Source organism: Denticeps clupeoides, chromosome 5 (assembly GCF_900700375.1).
Source record: "Denticeps clupeoides chromosome 5, fDenClu1.1, whole genome shotgun sequence".
In the NCBI taxonomy this organism is placed as follows: Eukaryota; Metazoa; Chordata; class Actinopteri; order Clupeiformes; family Denticipitidae; genus Denticeps; species Denticeps clupeoides.
The window spans coordinates 29,342,027-29,363,099 of NC_041711.1; the positions used below are offsets into that span (position 1 = coordinate 29,342,027).

Here is a 21,073-nt window from a genome sequence, read left to right on the forward strand (position 1 = left end):
CAGCCGCGCATGGCAAGTATCCGGGTGACCCTCCTGACCCGCGGTGTGGGTGGTGAAGCGGTCCCCTCCTTCGCGAACGAGTGTGTGTGTGCGAGCACCCCCCCATCCCTCCCTTTTCATTATCCTCCCTGTTTCAAGCCCAGTCAAGTGTGTTACACAGCGGCTGAAGTGAAACAACAGGAGGAAAAGACGGGGGAGGTGGAATGTGCAGTTTAATGAAGTTGAGTTGGAATGTTTACTTGCAGAGTTCTTCCATTGTACTTTATAATTAAAGATGAAATGAGCCCGGCCTGGCTGCCAAGCCTCTTTTACTTTAGCATTTGGTCTGTGTGAAGCAGGGACGTACGTGTCCTGTCTTCACTTGCGCTGCCACCAAAGAGCCCAAACCCGGAACAAGGTGCAGGGAAGGTGCTCAAAGATTTTAACAAGAATCTGAAGAAAAAGAAAAACATCAGTACACAGCGAGCCTCAAAGCAAGCTGCTACAACAATACAACAATACATCGAGTCAACCGAACACCAACCTGACCTTGAGACACGAAGCCCCTCTCCTTACTACTCTGTCCCCCCTAAATACACCCCACCACCGTCTCGTAATGGGGTGAGCAGGTGGTCATCAATCATGGTGACTCCAGCAATATACACACACACATGTTCACAATCCACTCTTCCATAACCCACAAGACATATCGCACATATCTCTTCCCCGTGCGTAATTGTGTGAAATTATGGTTGAATAGTGGAGCTGAAGCAGTGGGTACCTCACTGTTGTTGTGGAGTTAATAAATGAACCTTTACGGAACATACGGTGAGTTGTGTTTCTTTGGGAATGCTAAGCTAATGATGGCGATGTGTGACGTGTACTCAGTATAAGTGACAAGTGTAGTCGGCTCCCGTGCAACATAATTTAATTACAAAGTGCACACACTTTTTACAGTCTGTTGGAAAAATCTAGCAGAAGTGGATTTTATTTCAACAAATTTAGGTTTAGGAGAAAAGTGATCTTGAAATACACTTGTGTGAAGCCCACCAACTAGTTTTCATGCATGTCCGGGTGTTATTGGTGCACTTTTTGAGCTTTGAGTTCAGTTTATGTATTGTTTTCACATTGTTATACTTTTTTGATGCCACCTGGGTTTGTTTGATAGAAGAGCTTTTTTTGTCCCTTTTATGCGAGCTGTGATAAATGCAGCATCATCCCATCCCTGTTTAGTATGAAAAAACAACTGGATTGATTTGTTGGGGTGCAAGGACTAGGGATTGGGTAATACAAGCAGAATCTGAGCCTATCAGCAATGGAAGCTTGTAGTGGAGCATTGAGGGTCAGTAAGAATCGTCACTGAGTTTGTAAAAGTACAGGCACGGGTGGGGGGATTGAAATGAATGTAAAAGAGTTCAAAACTAATTGTAAAGTTTGCCGGTGAACATTCTCTGCAACACACAGTGGACTACAAGCTTTAATATAATGCAAACCACCGACTAGTTTTCATGCATGTCTGGGTGTCCTGTGTGATTGTGCATTGTGTGGAAGTGTCATGGACACCCATGTTTCCGGATCCATGTCTGGACCAGAGTTTACTGTGGACAGTGTTGCCTCGATTCCCGAGTGTGTGCAGTTCGTAGCATGTCTTTGTCTTGTCATGTTGGCGGTGTGTCCTGTCTGAGGTTACTATGTGTGCTTATGTTCAGTGTTTTGTAAATGTCATGCGAATGGGTCCTCACCATCTTCACCAGTGAAAGTGAACCACTGAGACAGCCAATCCCAGTCTGGGTTCATCATCTTCAAACACACTCAGTCCCAAAATCCCCCAAAGTCAGTAAATCTTTTTACAACATTAGCTCTTGTCATCATGAAAGGACAACCTGTCTCCCATTAAGAACCTTCCAGAAACACTTCCCTGCCAGACATCGGCGCAGAGCTGAAGGTTTACTCCTCAGCTGGGCTTTCTTACACATCCGACGGAAATAACCCACGAAACATAAAAACAAAAGAGGCAAAGCCGAGTTTAATTCTCTCTCTGAGGACATCACAGCGAAGGCCGCGTTACGAACTCAGGCAGAGAGGCCTTAGACTTAGAGGCCTGTCAGTGTCTGGAATGGGGCGTCTCATGCCAAAATTCGGCATGGCGGCGGTGACTGGTGTGCAGTTTTTGGCGCTCCGGGGCTTGCCCGAGCTCGGTATCGTCATGCAGCTTTGGAGTGCTTTTAGAAGTGAGGAGTCGGGTTTTTTTTTTTTGATCTGGCAGGTCTTTGGACACAACACAACCTCGGTCTGATGCCGGGGTCTGTGAAATGGAGATGTGCCTGCTCTCTGCTGCTGCGGCATGAAAGAGATCAGTGTCAGAACAAGGCAGGAGAGGATCCACAAAGAAGAGGGGAAAAAGAGGCTTTGTGCAGGAGGAGACAGTACACAGCGCGCCGGCGGACAATCACACATACAAACATGCACATGTAATGTAACGTGTCAATCCATGCAGACATGCACAGGTGGTTAGAAACGCATCTAGAGTTGTAATAAGTGTTGTAACTAGGTTAATGCAAAACTTAAAATAAAAAAAATGGATCTTTCAAATTGAAATTAAATCTGCGCTCCACTTCGAACTGGTTCTGGCAAGCAATATTCTTTTACACACATCCTGTTCGTAACAATAATGACCTTGTTCATCATTGCTTGGATGCAGCATCCTCACAAGCCTCGCTGAGCTGGCTAAACAGCAAAGTAGCCACCATATTTGTGTTTTATCTTTACATTCATTTACATTCATTCACAGCATTTACCAGAGCCCTTATCCAGAGCGACTTACAATCAGTAGTTACAGGGACAGTCCCCCCCTGGACACACTCAGGGTTAAGTGTCCTGCTCAGGGACACAATGGTAGTAAGTGGGATTTGAACCTGGGTCTTCTTGTTCATAGGCGAGTGTGTTACCCACTAGGCTACTACCACCCTTATCTTTAATTGTGTGTGTGTGTGTGTGTGTGTGTGTGTGTGTGTGTGTGTGAGAGAGAGAGAGAGAGTGAGTGAGAGATATTCCCTGTTGGACATATCATTTGCCATTCTCAGTAAATTATACATGGCCTGAATGAACCTCCGTGCTTCCAGTGGTCCATGTGAACAAACAGACATCTCCACAGGTGAAGCTTCATGAGGGTCAAGAGCACTTTACAAACAAGATATGGATGTTCAATTTTCTGGAAGCCTGTCAAAAATTACAGTTGTGGAAATCGTGATAAAGACATCAGACAACATCGAGTGCAATTGCCAGTGGACTGAGCAGCTACATAAATGTTCGCTTCAAACTCCGGCCAAACAATTCATCACCAAGGGATTCTCCAGGATCTCCACGAACAAGGATGCTGAGCCAAATGCAGACACACACACACACATGCGGTGCAGTGAATTGGAATACAGATACAGAGGAAAAGACAAACTCCAGTTCATGCCAGGGGACTCTGGGAGAGATGGAGTCTTAGATGAGCAAACAAACAGACAAATAAAAGCACGAGTGGAACACGGTACCTTGCGCGCCAAGCTGCATCTTGATGAGGCTCAATGCACCTCGCTGTGCCACACACATGACTAAAGCTGGAGTCAACATCCTGCACACAGCTCATAGCACCATTACAACAAACATCGTAACACAGTGCAGAGGTGGCCTAGCGCCGTAGTCAGAAGGTTGACGGTTCGAATCCCGATCCGCCAAGGTGCCACTGAGCAAAGCGCCGTCCCCACATGCTGCTCCCCGGGCGCCTGTCATGGCTGCCCACTGCTCACCAAGGGTGATGGTTAAATGCAGAGGACACATTTTGTTGTGTTCACTTAACTGCCGTTAGTCTGCTTTGTAATTTTGTAAACGTCTTCAACATGGATTTCACTACATGTTGACATCCTTTTCATCCCCCATCCTCCCGTCACTACAGTTTTATTTCGCCCTTTTTGAGCTTTGAGCTCAGTTTATGTATTGTTTTCGCATTGTTATACTTTTTTGATGCCACCTGGATTTGTTTGACAGAAGAGCTTTTTTGTCCCTTTTATGCGAGTTCATCATCCCATCCCTGTTTAGTATGAAAATGCCACTAGATTGATTTAATGGGATGATTGGGTAATACAAGCAGAATCTGAGCCTATCAGAAATGGAAGCTTGTAGTGGAGCATTGAGGATCAGTAAGAGTTTGTAAAAGTACAGGCACGGGTGGGGGGATTCAAATGCATGGCTCAAATATATTAATGAAAAAAGAGTTCAAAACTAATAGTAAAACTAATATGTTTGCCGGTGAACATTCTCTGCAACACACATCAAATTTAATATAATGCAAAGGTTGATGCTAATTTCATTACCAGATTTAATACTGAATTTCAGATATATGGTAGGATTTGCCATACTTTATTGAGACCGTGGGTTAAAGTTATGGTGGCAAAGCCCTGCTATGGTAGGCATCCTTTATTTTTCTGCAAGATATGTGCCAAACCTCTGGCTAGCTGAGTGGCCGCGAGGTGCAATGAATGTTAATCTATGTGTCTTAAAAGATGTATGAACAAATAAATGTGGTTGACATGCATTTGCTGACATTTAATAATCAGACTGGACCTGTCTGAAGCCCAGGCAATGAGCAAAGGCTTATGGGAAGAACGCTGAGTGGAAAAAGCATTCACTTGGCACCTTACTCACTCCAAACGTATGTTAAACAGAACTGACAGCATTGTATTTATTGTAGGCTTCAAAAGAAGAACACAGTTTCTTGTCCCAGCTCAGTTGTCTGCTCCCTATAGCCCAGTGCGACCCAGCTTAAACCAAAGCACGGCAGCTGCGTTACTGGGCGAGACGGAACGGGCACGTTGCCTTTTATCTCGCTGCACTCGGGGCCAGGAGGGAGCTAATGTCTTCTCCATCGAGCTCCTCACTGTCAGGTCTCCCAGCAGAAATGCGGCAGGCTGAGAACATCAAAGACGGCCCCTCGCGCGAAGACTTCAAAGGTTGGACTTGTTACTCACTGCAAATATGTGTGTTCAGCTAAACCTTGCCCAAGATAACGCCCCAAATACTCTGTGGCAATTTTCATGCTGCTCTTTTCGGCAGTTCAACCTGAAAATTGACTGCTACGCCATAATTAAAAGTGAATGCTTAGGAAGAAGAAAAAGAAAAAAAAAATGTCTTACATATCTGTCATTTCCTCTGGGTGTTAAAAAGAAAGAAAAAAAACTTAATTCACGCATCTTTTTTGGAGACCGCGTCGTCACGTCCATTTTAGTGGGCGGAAAAATAATGAAAGAGGATCTTGAGTTTATTTGCTACCGAGCTTTTGTTATCTGGCCGCTCTGTTGACTCCGGGGAGCTTTGGGCAGTAAAATCCTCATCTGGCGCCCCAGAAAATGTCATTAATGCTGCTGCTGGTCGTATGCCCCCTGACCACTGGCATAAAAGCAAAAAGTGAACACTTATGCGTGAGTGTATGTGTCTTGCTTTTAGTGCGCGAAGACTCATGTGTTTAACAGAGGTGGTAAACAAGGAGGACTTCAATGGGAAGAGGTCTGCTAGAAAAAAAAACGCCTCTGTTCTTCATCTCCCCAAACTGAGAAAGTGGAGGGAGAACCTAATCAATGCAGAACCTCGTTCACGGGCACACGTTAGTGCAAACAAAGACACTAGTGCACAGTATTATCTAAGCCGGTGGACATGACACACATTGGGGTGGCACTTTTCACACACACATACACACAGGAAACAAATGCAGCCAGAGATGATTGTGTGTATTCTGTGCATGTGTGTGTGTGTGTGTGTTTGTACTTTCATTCAATTCATTGCTTAATTAAACTAAGTCTGTGCAAATGTATGGGTGGGTTGGTGTTAGAGGTGACCTGTCAACTCTGGGCTCCGCCTATGTCCTGCTGCTCCAGTCGACATCTGTCACCTCCTGCAGTGGGTCTGTGTGTGTCTGTGTGTGTTTTGCATGAGCCGGGATCTTTTTTCCACTGTAACACAATCGAGTCACTAACGTTCACTCTGATCCTATCACTTTCCAAGCCACAAATTACACATGGAGATGCAGAGCAAACGTTGTCTTTAAGTGGGTGAGCAATAATTATTTCAAGGTATGGGACACAGGTACGGGTATGTACATGCCATGAGAGCCATCCCTCACGCTTCTACTACAGCCACTACAACTGTGAACAGTGAAAAATGTGAAAGAATGAGGAAACAGATGAAAGATCAGCTGTGCTTTCAAGTTATGGAAAGCAGTATTGTGCGGGTCTATCTAACATGACACCTGGGGGTTTGACAAGAAGCACAATAAACACACACGCCGGGCACAGAACAACCACAATCAGAGAATCATCTTACAGCTAGCAACTGCTGGCAGCCGGTTTGCAGCTCCACGGAGATGCACCTGCTGTCAGAAACTAGAATATTTGGAACACATATATTTTTAGGGTTTAGCTGGGATCTTCCAAACACCTCACATCTTTTATCATAGTGACAAACGTGTAAGCTACTCCGATTGCACACTGAGACTTTGTTTGCTCAAGCTACATTAAAATCTATTCGATTTTAAAAATTCAAATCTAAAATAGCTAATCAGTTTCTAATTGGTCCAGACCTTATATTTCAGTCTCATCCTGTTTCCTGTAATAAATAACCCATTAAACTTGATTGGTGTAAATAAATATATGAGATCTGACAGGAATAATGTAGCAGTAACTGTAATTCATTCCAATATTCAGACTTATATCAACATCTAATACTACAGCAAGATTGTCTCCTGCATTCTGATAATTGAGAACACAGGAGAATGAAAGCATGAAAGAGGAGGCATCCACTCAGACCTGAGCATGGCCAAGAGTTCTGATCTTAAGGAAACTCTTTTCACTGCCATATTGTTCCCATATGGTTCTGCTTTGAGTTGAAAGGTTCTCTATGCCTACAAATCATCTCGTTCTTTTACGGGATAAGAAAGATGGGGCGTAGACTTCAGAGGTCATATGAAGAACTTTTTAGTTCTAATTAGTGTCTTCCTCAAACAGAAACTTATAGGAAAATATACTTGAGTTTTAGTCACGAGCATGTTTAAGGACATGCATGTTTCATTTCAGTCAGCTAAAGTGTCTATTAATTAAATAATATTAATGATAATAATATAACATTTGTGAATCAGTCATCAATTTAATTCCAATTGACTTCATCAGCCAAATTTAGACTAATGTAGGCTTGAGTTAGGGACTTCGGTTTCTTCAGATCTTCTGTCTGGCAGGCAGCTCTTGCCCTTTAGCCACAGAGCTCTCCAGCCCCAGCACTAACACGCTTTCTGAGCAAAAGACTGTGGCGGAGAGCAGAAAAAAGGCTCCGTTCCCCCATGCAGAGCTAGCCGTTCAACCACAAAATATCCCTGGGCTTCCCATTTCACCCCTTTCCCTCGACGCCCTCGCACAACTGGGCCAGAGGGCCAGCAATGTCTGACACCTGAAAGGTTCAAAGGTCAAGAGAGCTTCTGTTCATCTGGTTCTCACGAGGACCGTATTTTATGGCCAATGCAAGACTGCACATTAAAGAACTTCACGTGGACGGGGACTTTCATGGCTGCTGCCCGTCAGGAAGCGTGTCTAACAGACTTTTTAATAGGTTTGCATCCAGCGGGCAGAAAGACAAGAGGAAGGTCCTGCTTCCATAAGTCTCATATTTAATGTACTGTTCTAACTAAGTGGATTATACATTTTAAAAAGTAAGCCATCCCTCCCCTGTGTGCAAAAAGGCACAAAAAAATGAAGAAGAAAAAAAAAGTTAGACTACTTGAGACGAAAATCCCTGATCCCTGTAATGAATGCCATCTCATTTGAACACTGAATTATTGATGACAGAGACTTGTCTAATTCAAAAAGTGCTATCAAATGGTGACAACTATGCTTTTCAATTATTTCAGTGTGCACTAGAAGATGAAAGGATTGTGATAGGAGGCATAAATTCCCCAGGCCTCATCTCGCCCTCTCTTTCATTTTCTGTGCGGAGACACGGAGAAACTGCCCAGGATGGACAGGCAGCCAATCACTTCTAGCTGTCCAACAGAAACCAATGTAAAACATTCACTTAAACCAAGTAGCCTCCAATTACAATGGGAGGTGTAAAAGGCTCCCTTCATTATTCTCTGATTTAGGTTTCTTATTTTCCCCCCATTCTGGCTTACGCAATAAAAGCTTAGTTCTTGTAACCCAAAATCAGGAGTACATCGATTTTTCCAAACAAGAGCAAGAACATCTCCACAGGAGGCACGTACACGTTGAACACCGCTGTGTTTCCATTAGACAAACACTTCACCTGAATCGGCAGCTCCCAGACCCACTGCTCCATGAATCGCGGTTCGCGCCCACGCTCCTGTGATTAAGAGACAGGGAGGAGACCCGAGCAAGCAGCCAGAAGGCACGGAGTGTAAGCAGATCCCGGGCAGGAGTGGCTGAAGGGGGTCAGAGGTCGTTTTTTGAAGTCCAGGTGAAGACAAAGAGTCTTCCATCTCCTATCTTAACTGTGCAGGAGGAGGGCTGGAATAAACTTCAAGGGTCCTACCTTCCTCTCCTCCACCCATCCATAAATCAACCCTAACCCTTTACACACCATAAAAACACCGGCATAAGGCTGCTTGACGTGGTAACCCCTCTTTCCCCATTTCTGGTCCATTCCTAGACCCCAGCCCTGATCAAGGGCTGCTGTAATGTGTGCACTTTATTGCACGTGTTGTTTAAATGTGATGTGTTCTGCTGGGAAGCCGGGCCGTTAAAAAAATAACTGTATGACATTTACATTTACATTTACATTTACAGCATTTATCAGACTCCCTTATCCAGAGCGACTTACAATCAGTAGTTACAGGGACAGTCTCCCTGGAGCAACTTAAGGTTAAGTGTCTTGCTCAGGGACACAATGGTAGTAAGTGGGATTTGAACCTGGGTCTTCTGGTTCTCAGGCGAGTGTCTAACCCACTAGGCTACTACCACCCTTTTTATGAAATACAGAGACAGAAAACTCCATAAAAATACAACCTGCTCACAGGTCGAGTGACGTGCTGTTTGTCTGTCTTCAGAGCACTTCGCCCATGCATTTGGATATGGCCCCTAGTGATAAACGGTCTGTTCTGGGGGTGGGGGTGGGGCATTTTGATGTACTCTGCATTCATTTGTGTAAAGCTGACCAGACTCAATATGGCCAACGTGTTTTTTTCATTCATCTCGCATCACGTCTGCGATAATAAATACATACGGTGCCGATTTAAGGCGGCACCATTTTGATGCTGCTGCGCCATGCTGACTGCCATATGGTTCTGTTTGGACAGTACATTGCCTCACTGCGCCGCCGAATGCTGACTGGTGCGAGCTGACAGACAGATGCCCCGTCATTAGCCCTCCACTGTGACGGGCTGATTGGAAAAACGTGTGAGGACAGCAGCCAGGAGCTGGGGATTCATTTACACTGACACTCAAGATAAAGAGGGAAGATGCAGCCCCTGCTGCAACGTGATTACCTCGCCGCCTCATAAATGGCAGGGAATGAGTGTGCTGGAGGGAAGCGGCTGTGCAGCAAAAAGTCCTCCTGAGTTCCGGCCCAGCCAGCAGATCAGATCAGTGATGGGGTGACGGAGCGAGATGGGAGGACTGAGCAGTGTAAAGAGAGAGAGATGGAGGAATGACGTTGGAAGAGTTGTAGAGGTAAAGGGAACAAGAGTACTGAAAGATGAGGGAGAAAAACACAGAGGACAGAGGTGATGGGACACGACTGACCACCCCCCCCCCCTTTGAGACGCAACAGGGCGCGTGGGTGCTGGAGCTTTGTGCCTAGGCTACATTCCCTCTGGTCCACCAGTGTCATTCATCCAGCCCGCAGTACTGTGATAATAGTGCTATAATTACAGATTTGTGGGAAAAATTGCAGCAGAGAGAAGATGCTTTTGTGTTGTACAACTACCTGAGAAACATCTCAGACCAGTTGCCCAAACCTCAACACATGTTGGTCTGGAGGGACTGATTCTGATTCACCTTGGTCCACAGTTGAAATATGCTCTAGACCTTTCCAGTGGGCAGTAGTGGCCTAGCAGGTAAGGAAATGGACTCATAATCGAAGTCTTGTTCATATCCTGAAAGATCAAGGTGCCACTAGGGTTCCACTGAGCAAGGTACCGTCCCCACACACTGGTCCCCTGCACAGTGTGGGTAATGGGTTAAATACAGAAGACACTTCTTGTTGTGTGCACCATGTGCTGTGCTGTGCTATGCTATGTAATACAATGACAAAAACAATTACTATTCTTTGACGGTAGAGTATCCAGCTACAACTAAATTTACAACATTAAAACATATTTGTAACGTTCCTTTCAAGTGACAGTGAGAATAGGGCACAACTTGGATTTGCTCTTGTTTCGCTGTTATTACAATGGTTGTTGGAATTAGTATAACTGCTATCGCCAAAGAGTTTTGGTTGTCCTTGGTTGTGTTTGTATCCACTGTGACCTGACTCTCACAAACGTATAGTTTTTCGACAGCATTCTCCTCTGTGAAACTCTCATTCGGGTCTTTATTTGGTGTGCATTCCAGAGTGTGTTTCACTAACTTTTTTAGGATTTAATTACTCATTTAATATTACTTTTCTCCTTCTTCGTTGGCAGTCATGGGACACTGTCATCATTCAAAATGTACAAATTGTTTGTTGGTACTAAAATGTCAATGTAATACTCAGATGTAATGTAATTGGCTAAAACTAGACTACAGTATTCATAAAGTGTGTAGTTTTGACAGATCGCCAAAGACCACTACACTGCAATACAAGGCAAGAAAGGGGGTGAAATTGGAGCTGTCTTTATAAAAAGTTGTTCACCTGCACCTAAAGAATTTCTGGCAATTTCTTAGCCTTGGAATGTTAAGTCATCAGTATTAGAACTCATACTTGTGTTAACCTTTTACAGAAATTCGAGCTTCCTGAATGGTCAATAAAGTCATTTCAAACCTGTATGCAAATGAGATGTGATTCATGTGAATTCAAAACATTGATGATTAATCTAGATTAATCTAGACAGACAAAAAAACTCAACTCAGATGCTGTGTGCTGATTTAATAATTAGAGGGCGGGCCGGAGAATCGGCGCTGTTTGCTCACATCTCCAAAAGAAAGCCTTGAATTGAATGTGAACCCTCCAACTAGCCGCGTTTGTTTGTTGATTTTCTGCCGCGCATATGCAAAGAGCTCCTTGCATATTTGCTTAATTGATTTCTGCAGCCTTTAAATCTTTAAACGAGCCCTTTTTTCTGCCACTTTATTTCCCCTTTGAAGTTGGCATTTCAAAAAGAGAGCTCCGAAACAGTATGCAAATAGAACTCTGACTGTATTGCCGTCCCGCATGAAATCAGTAATAACACAGAAGGGATTTCAACTTCTGTCCTTACATAATATTGATTTCCCATCTCGGTTCAGCAGTCCAGGAACTTCCACACGGGTTGATGTGCAGTCCAGCTATCCCCTACATTCATTAGGCCATCGGACTCTCTGAACACACCCTGCACACTCTGAACACAGCTGGGGTGGTGAGGGAAGGGGAAGAGTAAAGCGTGTGAATATTTACATTGTAATGTACCTCTGTGTGTGTGTGGTTTTTTTGTATACAGAGTGGGGAGTGCATATATGTAAAATATACACTCTGAGGATCTGTGTGTGTGTGTGTGGGGTGGGGGGGGTGACTGTACATGGTTCCATGGTGCAGGTGTGCCTCCAGCCGTGAGCACTGAGCTCAGAAGACCAGGTGTTCATAGGCTATTTGGGTCATGCCTCCGGCCTAGTTGCATTACTAACAATGGCCAGAGAAACCCGCTTCCATTCACACACTCGGGTTAAACAGGGACAAAGATAAGCAAGCGGGAGTCACCGGGTGGGATTAAGAACCACCAAAGAGCAGTGGACTGAACATATTAAACGATCTAATTAAAGTCCTATCTGCTTAAACCTGGTGGGTTTTGGTGAGACAGTGGTGGCAGTGGTGGCCTGGTGGGGCAGTGGGGGCCTTAAGGAAGCGGCCCCGGTTCGAATCCCGATCTGCCAAGGTGCCACTGAGGTGCCACTGAGCAAAGCTCCGTCCCCACACACTGCTCCCCGGGCGCCTGTCATGGCTGCCCACTGCTCACCAAGGGTGATGGTTAAAAGCAGAGGCCCGTGGAATAACCAGGTTTGGGCATGACAGAGAGCCGCGTGGAGAGACTCCCCCATGACTGTAACTCTAGTGTAACGTACCTCGACTCCTCCTCCCGGCCAGCATCAATCAAAGGTGGTGGAATAAGTGTCCAGCGTTCCGTATGATTCACAAAAAGCCATTGGTTAAACTGCAGCCTGAGCCACATCGCACCTCGCACAATGCAACAACTGCAACAAACCGCCCCTCATGTACTTCTGCGGCAAAGCTAAATTTTCACACATGCCGTGTTTCCACCAGCCTCGGCCTCCACATGAAAGAGGACATCCATTTTTCATTGATCTCTTAATGGAAGCAAGTGCATCGAGGCCGGAATAGGACTCTAAATGCCTCACTGTCTGCTGGCTGTTTTTGGGTTTTTTTTTGGTTTTTTTCCCGCTGCCTTTATCCTTTTTCGCATTCTTCTTCAATTGGATTCACAGAAGCCATCGCCAGCTTTGATAAACAAATTTTCCGCTGAAATCCCAGATCAGCGTTGTTTAAATTGAAAGTGTTTCAAGTGCAATTTCCTTTTTTTCAATTGGGAGCGAGAGATCCCCCCCCCCCCCCCCCCCCCCCCCCCCCCCCCAAAAAAAAAAAACTACAACACTAGAGAAGGAGAGATGATGGAAGGCAGGGAAGAGATACAGAGTGACGGTGACACTGCTGCTCTCTGGGAATTAACACAAATCCCTGCAAGCATGTCAAATTCAACAATTAAGATCAAAAGTGGCAGTGAAAGTGATGGCGGATGCTTCGAGTTCCCCAGTAAACAGCTCACCGCAGCGCTTGCTGTTTTGGTGGTGGTGGTGGGGGGGGGCTGGGGTTTTGGTAGGGGACACCGACGACCTTGTCCTGTGTCATCATTAAAAATGCCATCCCCTGGGCCACCCTGTGTACCCTGTCAATAACCTATTATAACACGAGGGTGGGCTGGGCTCTCTGCTGTGGCATGAAGTTCAATTAACCAGGAGGACAGGATGTGGACAAAGGGATCAAAACAAACACAGAAAATGCAGACAGGGCCAGAGGGATGGACAGAACGGGAATGAGAGAGAGAGAGAGAGAGAGAGAGCGAGCGGCATGGGGCTGCTTTTGATAGAGTACCCTCATTTACAGTGCCGCGAACTGCATTTACTCTCAGCGGACGCGGTGTTGTAACAAAGCAGCGCTTCCCACTCAGCACGCGTCATGTTTGGGGCAGTGGTGGCCTAGCGGTTAAGGAAGCGGCCCCGTAATCAGAAGGTTGCCGGTTCAAATCCCGATCTGGCAAGGTACCACTGAGGTGCCACTGAGCAAAGCACCGTCCCCACACACTGCTCCCCGTGCGCCTGTCATGGCTGCCCACTGCTCACTCAGGGTGATGGGTTAAATGCAGAGGACAAATTTCACTGTGTGCACTGTGTGCTGTGCTGCCGTGTATCACGTGTGACAATCACTTCACTTAATCAAGCCGAGTAGCAAGAATGGGAACAAGAAAGTTTCTAAAAGGGTACAGGGAGGCAGGTATAGGGGGACGGAGCGAATCGGCCTGATGGGCCCTCGGCCGCAGCCACCCCTCTTCCACGCTGCCCCCTCGGAGCACGCTGATGCCAGCTGACCAGGGGCGGCTCTCCGGGGCCCCGTTCGCAGCTATTCTGTAATGGTGCCGTTCCTCCGCATCCTGCAGCGTTCCCTGCCTTAAAATGCGCACACACACCCCCGCCGGCTTGCGCGCACAGCCAGAATGAATCCCCCTCGTTTCGCACGTTGGTATAATGGACATCTACACGCGCGCGCACTTCTCGCCGTGTCCTCGGGCCCCGACGCAGCAGATGTGAAAAGGGACTAATTGTACGAATTAAAAGCAGAACGGCCGGGACGCCGCGGGTCCTGCCGGAGCCCGAGTCAGAGCCGGGCCGAGCGGATAAAATAAACAGGATCGGGTATTCAGCCTGTCATCTCAATGTGACATTCACGGAAAGAGCACTTCCTTCTCCCGGCACATTCGTTTTCCCCACAGAGTCGCTCTACCTTGGCGCACAGTGAATCACGGTGAGGATAACGTGGCCGGAGGGCGCTTCCCGGAATCACACTGGCCACGTTTAATCAGCAAATAATAAAAAATCAGACACTTTTATCCAAATGTATATATATATATGTGTGTGTGTGTGTGTATATGTATGTATGTATGTATGTATGTATGTATGTGTATATGTTTTTTTTCTTTTTTGTGCAGTGTGTGTGCATGTGCGTGTGTAAGTGTAAATCTGTCTGAAATGTGGGTTTTCAACCGCTTCTTAAAGGTGGTAGTAGTCTCGGCTAGTCGACTGGAGCCCACTAGGCTACGATTGGGTTGTCGTAGCCTAGTGGGTAACACACTCGCCTGTGAACCAGAAGACCCGGGTTCAAACCCCACTTACTACCATTGTGTCCCTGAGCAAGACACTTAACCCCAAGTTGCTCCAGGGGGACTGTCCCTGTAACTACTGATTGTAAGTCGCTCTGGATAAGGGCGTCTGATAAATGCTGTAAATGTAAATGTAAATGCTAGACACAGAGTTGCTAGACACAGAGCTAGTTACAGAGTGTCCGCCCAGTTCAGACATGTTGACCAGTGACCTGGACTCCCGTCGGCGAACATCTAACGTCCTGGCCCACCGCGTCCCACCGAGGCCGTTATTGCTGGTCCCCCAGCTCCTCGCTGGCTGGTGCGGGTGTCTGCAGCCTAACAGGAGGTGACAGCGGACCTGAGCGCTAGTCTGGGCGCGCGGTGGGGGGGAGCCGCTCTTGTGAGTGACTGAGTGCACGTGGGAGACAAAAGGGCACAAGGCCTAATTACACCTACAGCACACTCATCATGTCAGGCGGCCAGCAGGGGAGAGAGGCAGGATTGAAAGATAATTGGGGGTTGAGAGGAGCTCGCGTCACAGAGGAAGCTCCATCAGGAGTTCGGCCATCACACGCTGCCACCGAAACCCTGAGCAGAGTGTAGCCGTTCCTGGAAGAACAAAGACGGAGTAAACAGAGAACACCTGAGAAACTTGTGACAAAGTTAAGATGGTTTGTAGGCAAAGGAAACAAAAAACCTCCGTCTCTATGGATTATTATACGATTGCTTCTCATACCGTTTAGAAGTGGCATCTACACATATCTCCAGCTCGGCTGGAGAACTGATTGAAATCACATTTTATAAATCACTTGTGTCACATGCGAGGCGGCCTTCAACTCGGTGCTCCTATCCTCAGATATTGCCTTGAAGGAAAAATTGCTCTTTGAAGTGTTGTATGAGTCCAGCTGATTGACCAATCAGATATTCATACATACTTTTTTTTTAATCCATCTACACATGAATGTTTGACATGAGGAAGAATTGAAAGCATTCAGTCATTTCATTTCTGTGTCATTTACCGGCTGTGCCATTTATTTCATCATGGCAGCAAGTGCTGGGCCTGAGCAGGACAACAGCATCAAATAAGTGGGCGGGAGGGTGGGATGGATCAAGACCCACTCGCCTTCAGTCTGAACAGACCTAATTTAGTCCATATTCGGTTGTAAGTCATTAGTGCTTCATTAACTAAAAATGTATTGAGTACCGGTGACCCTGGTCTCCAAGAAGTCTGTGTAGCGCGCAAATGTCTGAACACACTTATCTGCACTATTTCCTAATGTGAAGATATAGTTCAAATGTTCTTCTAAGAGTTCCCCTGGCCTGTCTTTGGACCTGCAGTGTCTAGAAATGGCGACAGGTGTAAAGAGTGCTTTGGCCATTCTGCTTTGCCGTTCAGAGAGCGGCACAATGGAAGAAATGCAGACAACGTTGTGGTTGGTGAAAGGTGTTCTCACAACTTCTATAGGCCACTCTCCTCCTCGTCCCACCACTCTCCTAATCATTAGCATTTAAAGCTACAGACACCAAAACGGCGCGTCCTGGAGAAATCTCATCGTGGGACTGGCTCAAAGTGGCTGTAATTCTGCACCAAGGCTGAATTTCAATAAGACACTTCAAATACAGTATTAGGGGGCCACAAAGGCTGATATAAATGCGAAAAAATTAATATCAGGGGACATTTAATGTATTATTCATGACACTGACATGTACAAATTACCCCAAAGATCATGGGACATTAATGCTCCACCCATGTGCTTTATAGTAGGAGGGGCCTTCTTTTTCTGGTTAATACCATTAGAAACAGTGGAAACGAACACAAATTTGTTGTCTTCTTGCATCCTTTGTAAGGATCAATACTTTGATTTATCAGAAAGATGATTTGAGGAGTCTGTGGCAATTTTTGGTGAGTATGGGATTTTTTTCACCCGGCCTTTCATAACAATTAAGAATTGTCATTTTTCATCATATTGGTTTACTTGTTCTTTTTCAGCTAATCGCAGTCTCTTTGTTTTTATCAAAGACTAACTTGTTGCTTGTGTGAATTTCAAACCTCCACGTGTGCACCAAAACCTCCGGGGTGGGAATGAAATGCTTGTAATAGCTCGATGAACCATGCCAAATATCTCTCCACCCATACTGCGCCCCAGCCATTATGAGTGTTTGCCAAGCCAATGGAAGCACCACAGGGCTCTCCTTCGGGAGGATTAAAGCTTTGCCCTGCAGTCACGCAAATGCACACTGCATCATAATTTTAAAGGTTGCAGAGCAATCTTCTAAGCTACTGGACGAGTGGCTTGTTAATTAAATGCTATCTGACACCAGGGTGAATCACACATGCATATATAGTCAACCTAAAAATAAACACAACGCACATCCTTAATGCAAACAGTGTATAGTAATCAAAAACTTTTTATAACTGTCTTAGCAATAGGACAGAGTAGAACTAAAATGCAAAAATGAAATATTATCTGTGTGTGTTGCTCTGCCAGTAGTGTTTTGCTCCAACAATAAGGAATTTAAAGAAAAAGTAGTATATGTCTGTCCTACTTTTGCAGAAGGTGCTTCAGAAGCTGCATTGAGTGTCAGAATTCAAAGACAAAGAGGGAGGAGTGATGCAGAGTGGGAGAGCATCCAGCCAGGCGCACACAGATGGGACCACTTCATCCAAAAGCTCCCATTTGATCAGGTGAAAATAAACATTACACTTCAAAATCCTCACACAGAACACGCTAGACAACGTTTCAAGAATAATTATGTCCCAAAAGACCTTTGCATTGGCTTGTCTCCCCCACATGTGTATTTGGGGAAACATCCATCCATGAGTGCATCTAGAGACCAAACAGGATACCAAAGTTACAGCCTTGTTCAGGAGTTTTACTGCCAAAGTTTTATTATTATTCTATCTCTTAACAGCGTCCACGTAGACAATAATGAAATTATAACTCAATATAGAGCCTTAGACACAAAGATCAGTGTGACAAGAATATGATGTCAGCCTCAGTACCCTCAACTAAAACAGACAGAAATGTATTGAAATATGATATAGAAATAAGCACAGCCCACCACTCTGCCACTGACCATTGTGTCAACGTCGGAATTTTTCCCACTGCGTATGAAATCAGCCGACTAGATCAGCAGTGTCCTAGTCATCAGCTCAAGGCAAATTATGTTAGTCAAGCTACCGCATGACTAAATATGATGATTAATGAGCCTGTATGCCGCCAAGGTTCAAATATTTACCCAGTAAGCTTTTTTTTTTTATTGTAAACACTCATAATTCATCTTTGATATTTCATCTTCCTCCACTAAACAGGCACAAACCCCGACTGAATCCAGGCTGTCAGAGGCTTTCTCTGCCATTTTGCTTCAGTGATGAATGGGCCCTGTGCTACATAAACAAACCCTCACGTCCTCCACCTGAACAAGCCCGCCCTGGCCGACTGGCCAGGAGGTGCTGGCCCACATGTGCTCCGTCTGCTGCTCCGTCCACATGGGTAAACAGACCTAATTCCTCCAAACAAACAGTCGACGCAGGCTCTGTGATTGACCGGATCGGATCCTTCAACAGGCCTCGCCACGACCACGAACAAAACCGCGGTGCCTTGGCACAGCAAATCGTTTTACCAGTCAGCTTGATCCAATGAAGCATTAGGCTGCGTTCATCCCTGAAGCATGTTAACAAGTGAATGCAAATGTCAGAGTACAGTTGCAAATTTGTGCATGTCTGCATTTTGCTTATTTTGCAAAACTCTTTGATTCTCTTTGGCCAGGGAAGGACCCATCGGCAATAAACACTTCTGATCGTGGTAGCAGGGACATAGGCTGCCGGGGGAGTAAAAATGTGCATGTTTCAGTGGTTTTATACAGCTTGTAGGACACCTTTGACCATGTACAATTTCCATCACCTGCACAGACCAGCATGTGGGACATTGGTCTTCCTGGAGTGGCTTTATACATTTATACAATAACTTAAACAATCATGGATTCATGGCATTTTTTTCCTTTTAGTATGAACATTTCAATTCGCCAGAGCTCATATTCCACAAGTTCCCGCGGCTCCGACACGAAGACTCACCCCTGGCGCTCCGCACTTTCACCGCGACCTCGGCGCCCGCCGTCAGCCGCTGGGACAGGAAGACGCGGCCCGAGTCGCGCTCCACCTGCACCGGAGACCCGGGCCGCGGGACCGGCTCGAACCACCTGCGCTCGAACCTCTGGTCGGGGATCGTGAAGACCACGTCCCCGGCCCTGGCGCCTTCGGGCACGGTGACGGCGTAGCGGACGTCCTCGGACGCCGCCCTCGGACTCCTGGCTTTGGCGAGGACGGCGGGCGTCACGGCGACGCGGAGGACCAGGGGCTCGCTCCCCAGCGCGACGTCGCCCCGGTCCTTGGCGTAGATGAGCGCCGTCGTGCCGCGCACACTTTTCAGGGAGCTGGCGAGAACCACCTGGCCGGTTTCGGCCACCACGTGGAGGTAGGTGTTCGGCGGGGACGCGTAATACAGGACCGTCCCGTTCCTCCCCGTGTCCCCGTCCTCCGCGCGCAAGCGGACCACTTCGGTCCCGACCGGCGTGAGCTCGCCGACCTCCACGCGCAGGTGCTTCGGGCTGAACCGGGGGACGTTGTCGTTCGCGTCCAGCACCTGGATGCGGAGCTCCGCCGCGCCGCACCCCGGCACCAGTGCGCGCAGCGCGTAGCTCGCCCTCAACTCCCTGTCCAAAGTTTCGGCGGTGTGCACGGCGAACCCCCTCCCGGGCCGAGCCACGAGGCGGAACCGCGAGGCGTCCGCGCCACGCAGCGCGGGACGGCCCGCGTCCCGCCCCGGGTCCGAGTCCGCGCAGCCCGCCCGCCGCGGCAAAAGTAAGCCCTCCACCGCGGAGCCCACGGGCGCGTCCTCCGCGATCTGTCCGTGATACGCCGGGCGTCTGGCGCTGACCGCACAAAATAAAGCAAAGGCGAAAAGCGGGAGAAAATGTCGGGCGCCTCGGTGCGCTTTCATGGTTCCATCAAATGAACCGCTCTCAGTCACTCCTGCTCCGTGTGAAACTTGGCACACGCATTAAATTGATGACTTTGTTAATTAAAAGCCAACTGTTTTACACACTTTAATAAGTTGTTTTTTTTACTAAACAAACAACATGAAATAAATTTAGAAGAAAGTGTGAAGTCTGGTGGCGTCCGCTGAAAGAGCATCACTCAAGAGCAGCGGCGCTCCAGTCGCTGACACGCCGCGGCACAACCTCCATGTGGTACTGTTGTCCCCGCCCCCAAAACGTGCAGCCAATCGGCGACGAGCCGTCCGCAGGGCTCCGCCCCCCCCGGTAAGGGTGGTGTCGCACGTTGGGGGCAGCCGCGCTTATTCGGAGCTCGTTACTGTCGTTATAACAGGGCGGGTTGGTTCGAACGGGGTTAACAGTGGTAGAATACAATTCATTTATTTGTGGAATGCGATATTGTTATAGCTATGTAATCCGAAAGTGAGGTGCCCACTGAGCAAAGCACCGTCCCCACACGCTGCTCCCCGGGCACTTGTCGTGGCTGCCCACTGCTCACCAAGGGGGATGGTTGAAAGCAGAGGACACATTTCGTAGTGTCACCGTGTGCTGTGCTGCAGTGTTTCCCAATGACAATCACTTCACTTTCACGTTTCAAATGCTTAATAACTTCCTGTTTTCAATATGATGCATCATGCTTGCTGGCAAATAATAATGAAGCAATACTCCTACCTGGAGGGACACCATGGTATGTTGTCATTTAAATAAGGGGGAATGTGGAGCCCCATCCGCCTCAATAATTTGACTATTTTCTGTCAATAAGCTGTCACCTTCAAGGTTGTGAGATGGGCTCGGACCTTGCGCGTGCAGACTTTGCATCCCCGTATTGACACAGGTTTTGCTTTGGGGTCTCCGGGCTCCTCCTGAGGGCATGAAGGTAAATTGGTGACTTGTCTGTATGTGTGAGTGTGTGAGTGAATAGTGTGTGTGTGTGTGTGTGTGTGCCCTACAGTGGACTGGTACCCCGCCCTGGGTGAGTCCCCAGATCGGCCCCAGCAGCTGTGAGCCAGAGCAACACGACTAAGCAGTTAAGGATAGACGTTCATGAGTGGTTTGTAGCCAATATCTGATCTTCATACCTGTTTAGCCAGACATAAATCAACAACAGGAATGCAGCGCCGTGCGGTAAGACCCTCGGCGCCGGCCTGTGAACCACACTGAGCAAAAAGACGCAAGTTAACGCAAGTTAACAAGGAATCAAGCGAGAACTTACAAGTAGCCCTTTATCCTCCAGTACCACCGTATTCCAGACCTGCGAGTCTGAATGCCCAGATGTACAAGGTGTTCAATGCTCAGACACACAGCCAAGATAAGGAGGGCCGAAACCCAACCCCCACTGAACAAGACACAAGTTAAAATGTCATGACACGTTTTTCAAAGGTTTTACGGACTGATGAGGTACGAGTGACTCTTGATGGACCAGATGGATGGGCTTGTGGCTGGATCAGTAACAGGCAC

The 21,073-nt window shown here is 47.0% G+C and overlaps 1 protein-coding gene across 1 annotated transcript in view; it reads right to left on the reverse strand.

The window, feature by feature from the left end:
* LOC114790349 (neural-cadherin) overlaps positions 1–19,747 on the reverse strand; it is a 95,471-nt gene extending 75,724 nt beyond the window's left edge. Inside the window, exon 1 of the mRNA XM_028980338.1 lies at positions 18,636–19,747. Coding sequence (XP_028836171.1) covers positions 18,636–19,560 — 925 coding nt within the window. The 5' untranslated portion in view covers positions 19,561–19,747. The remainder of the gene's footprint in view (positions 1–18,635) is intronic.
* Between the last annotated feature and the right edge of the window lie 1,326 nt (positions 19,748–21,073).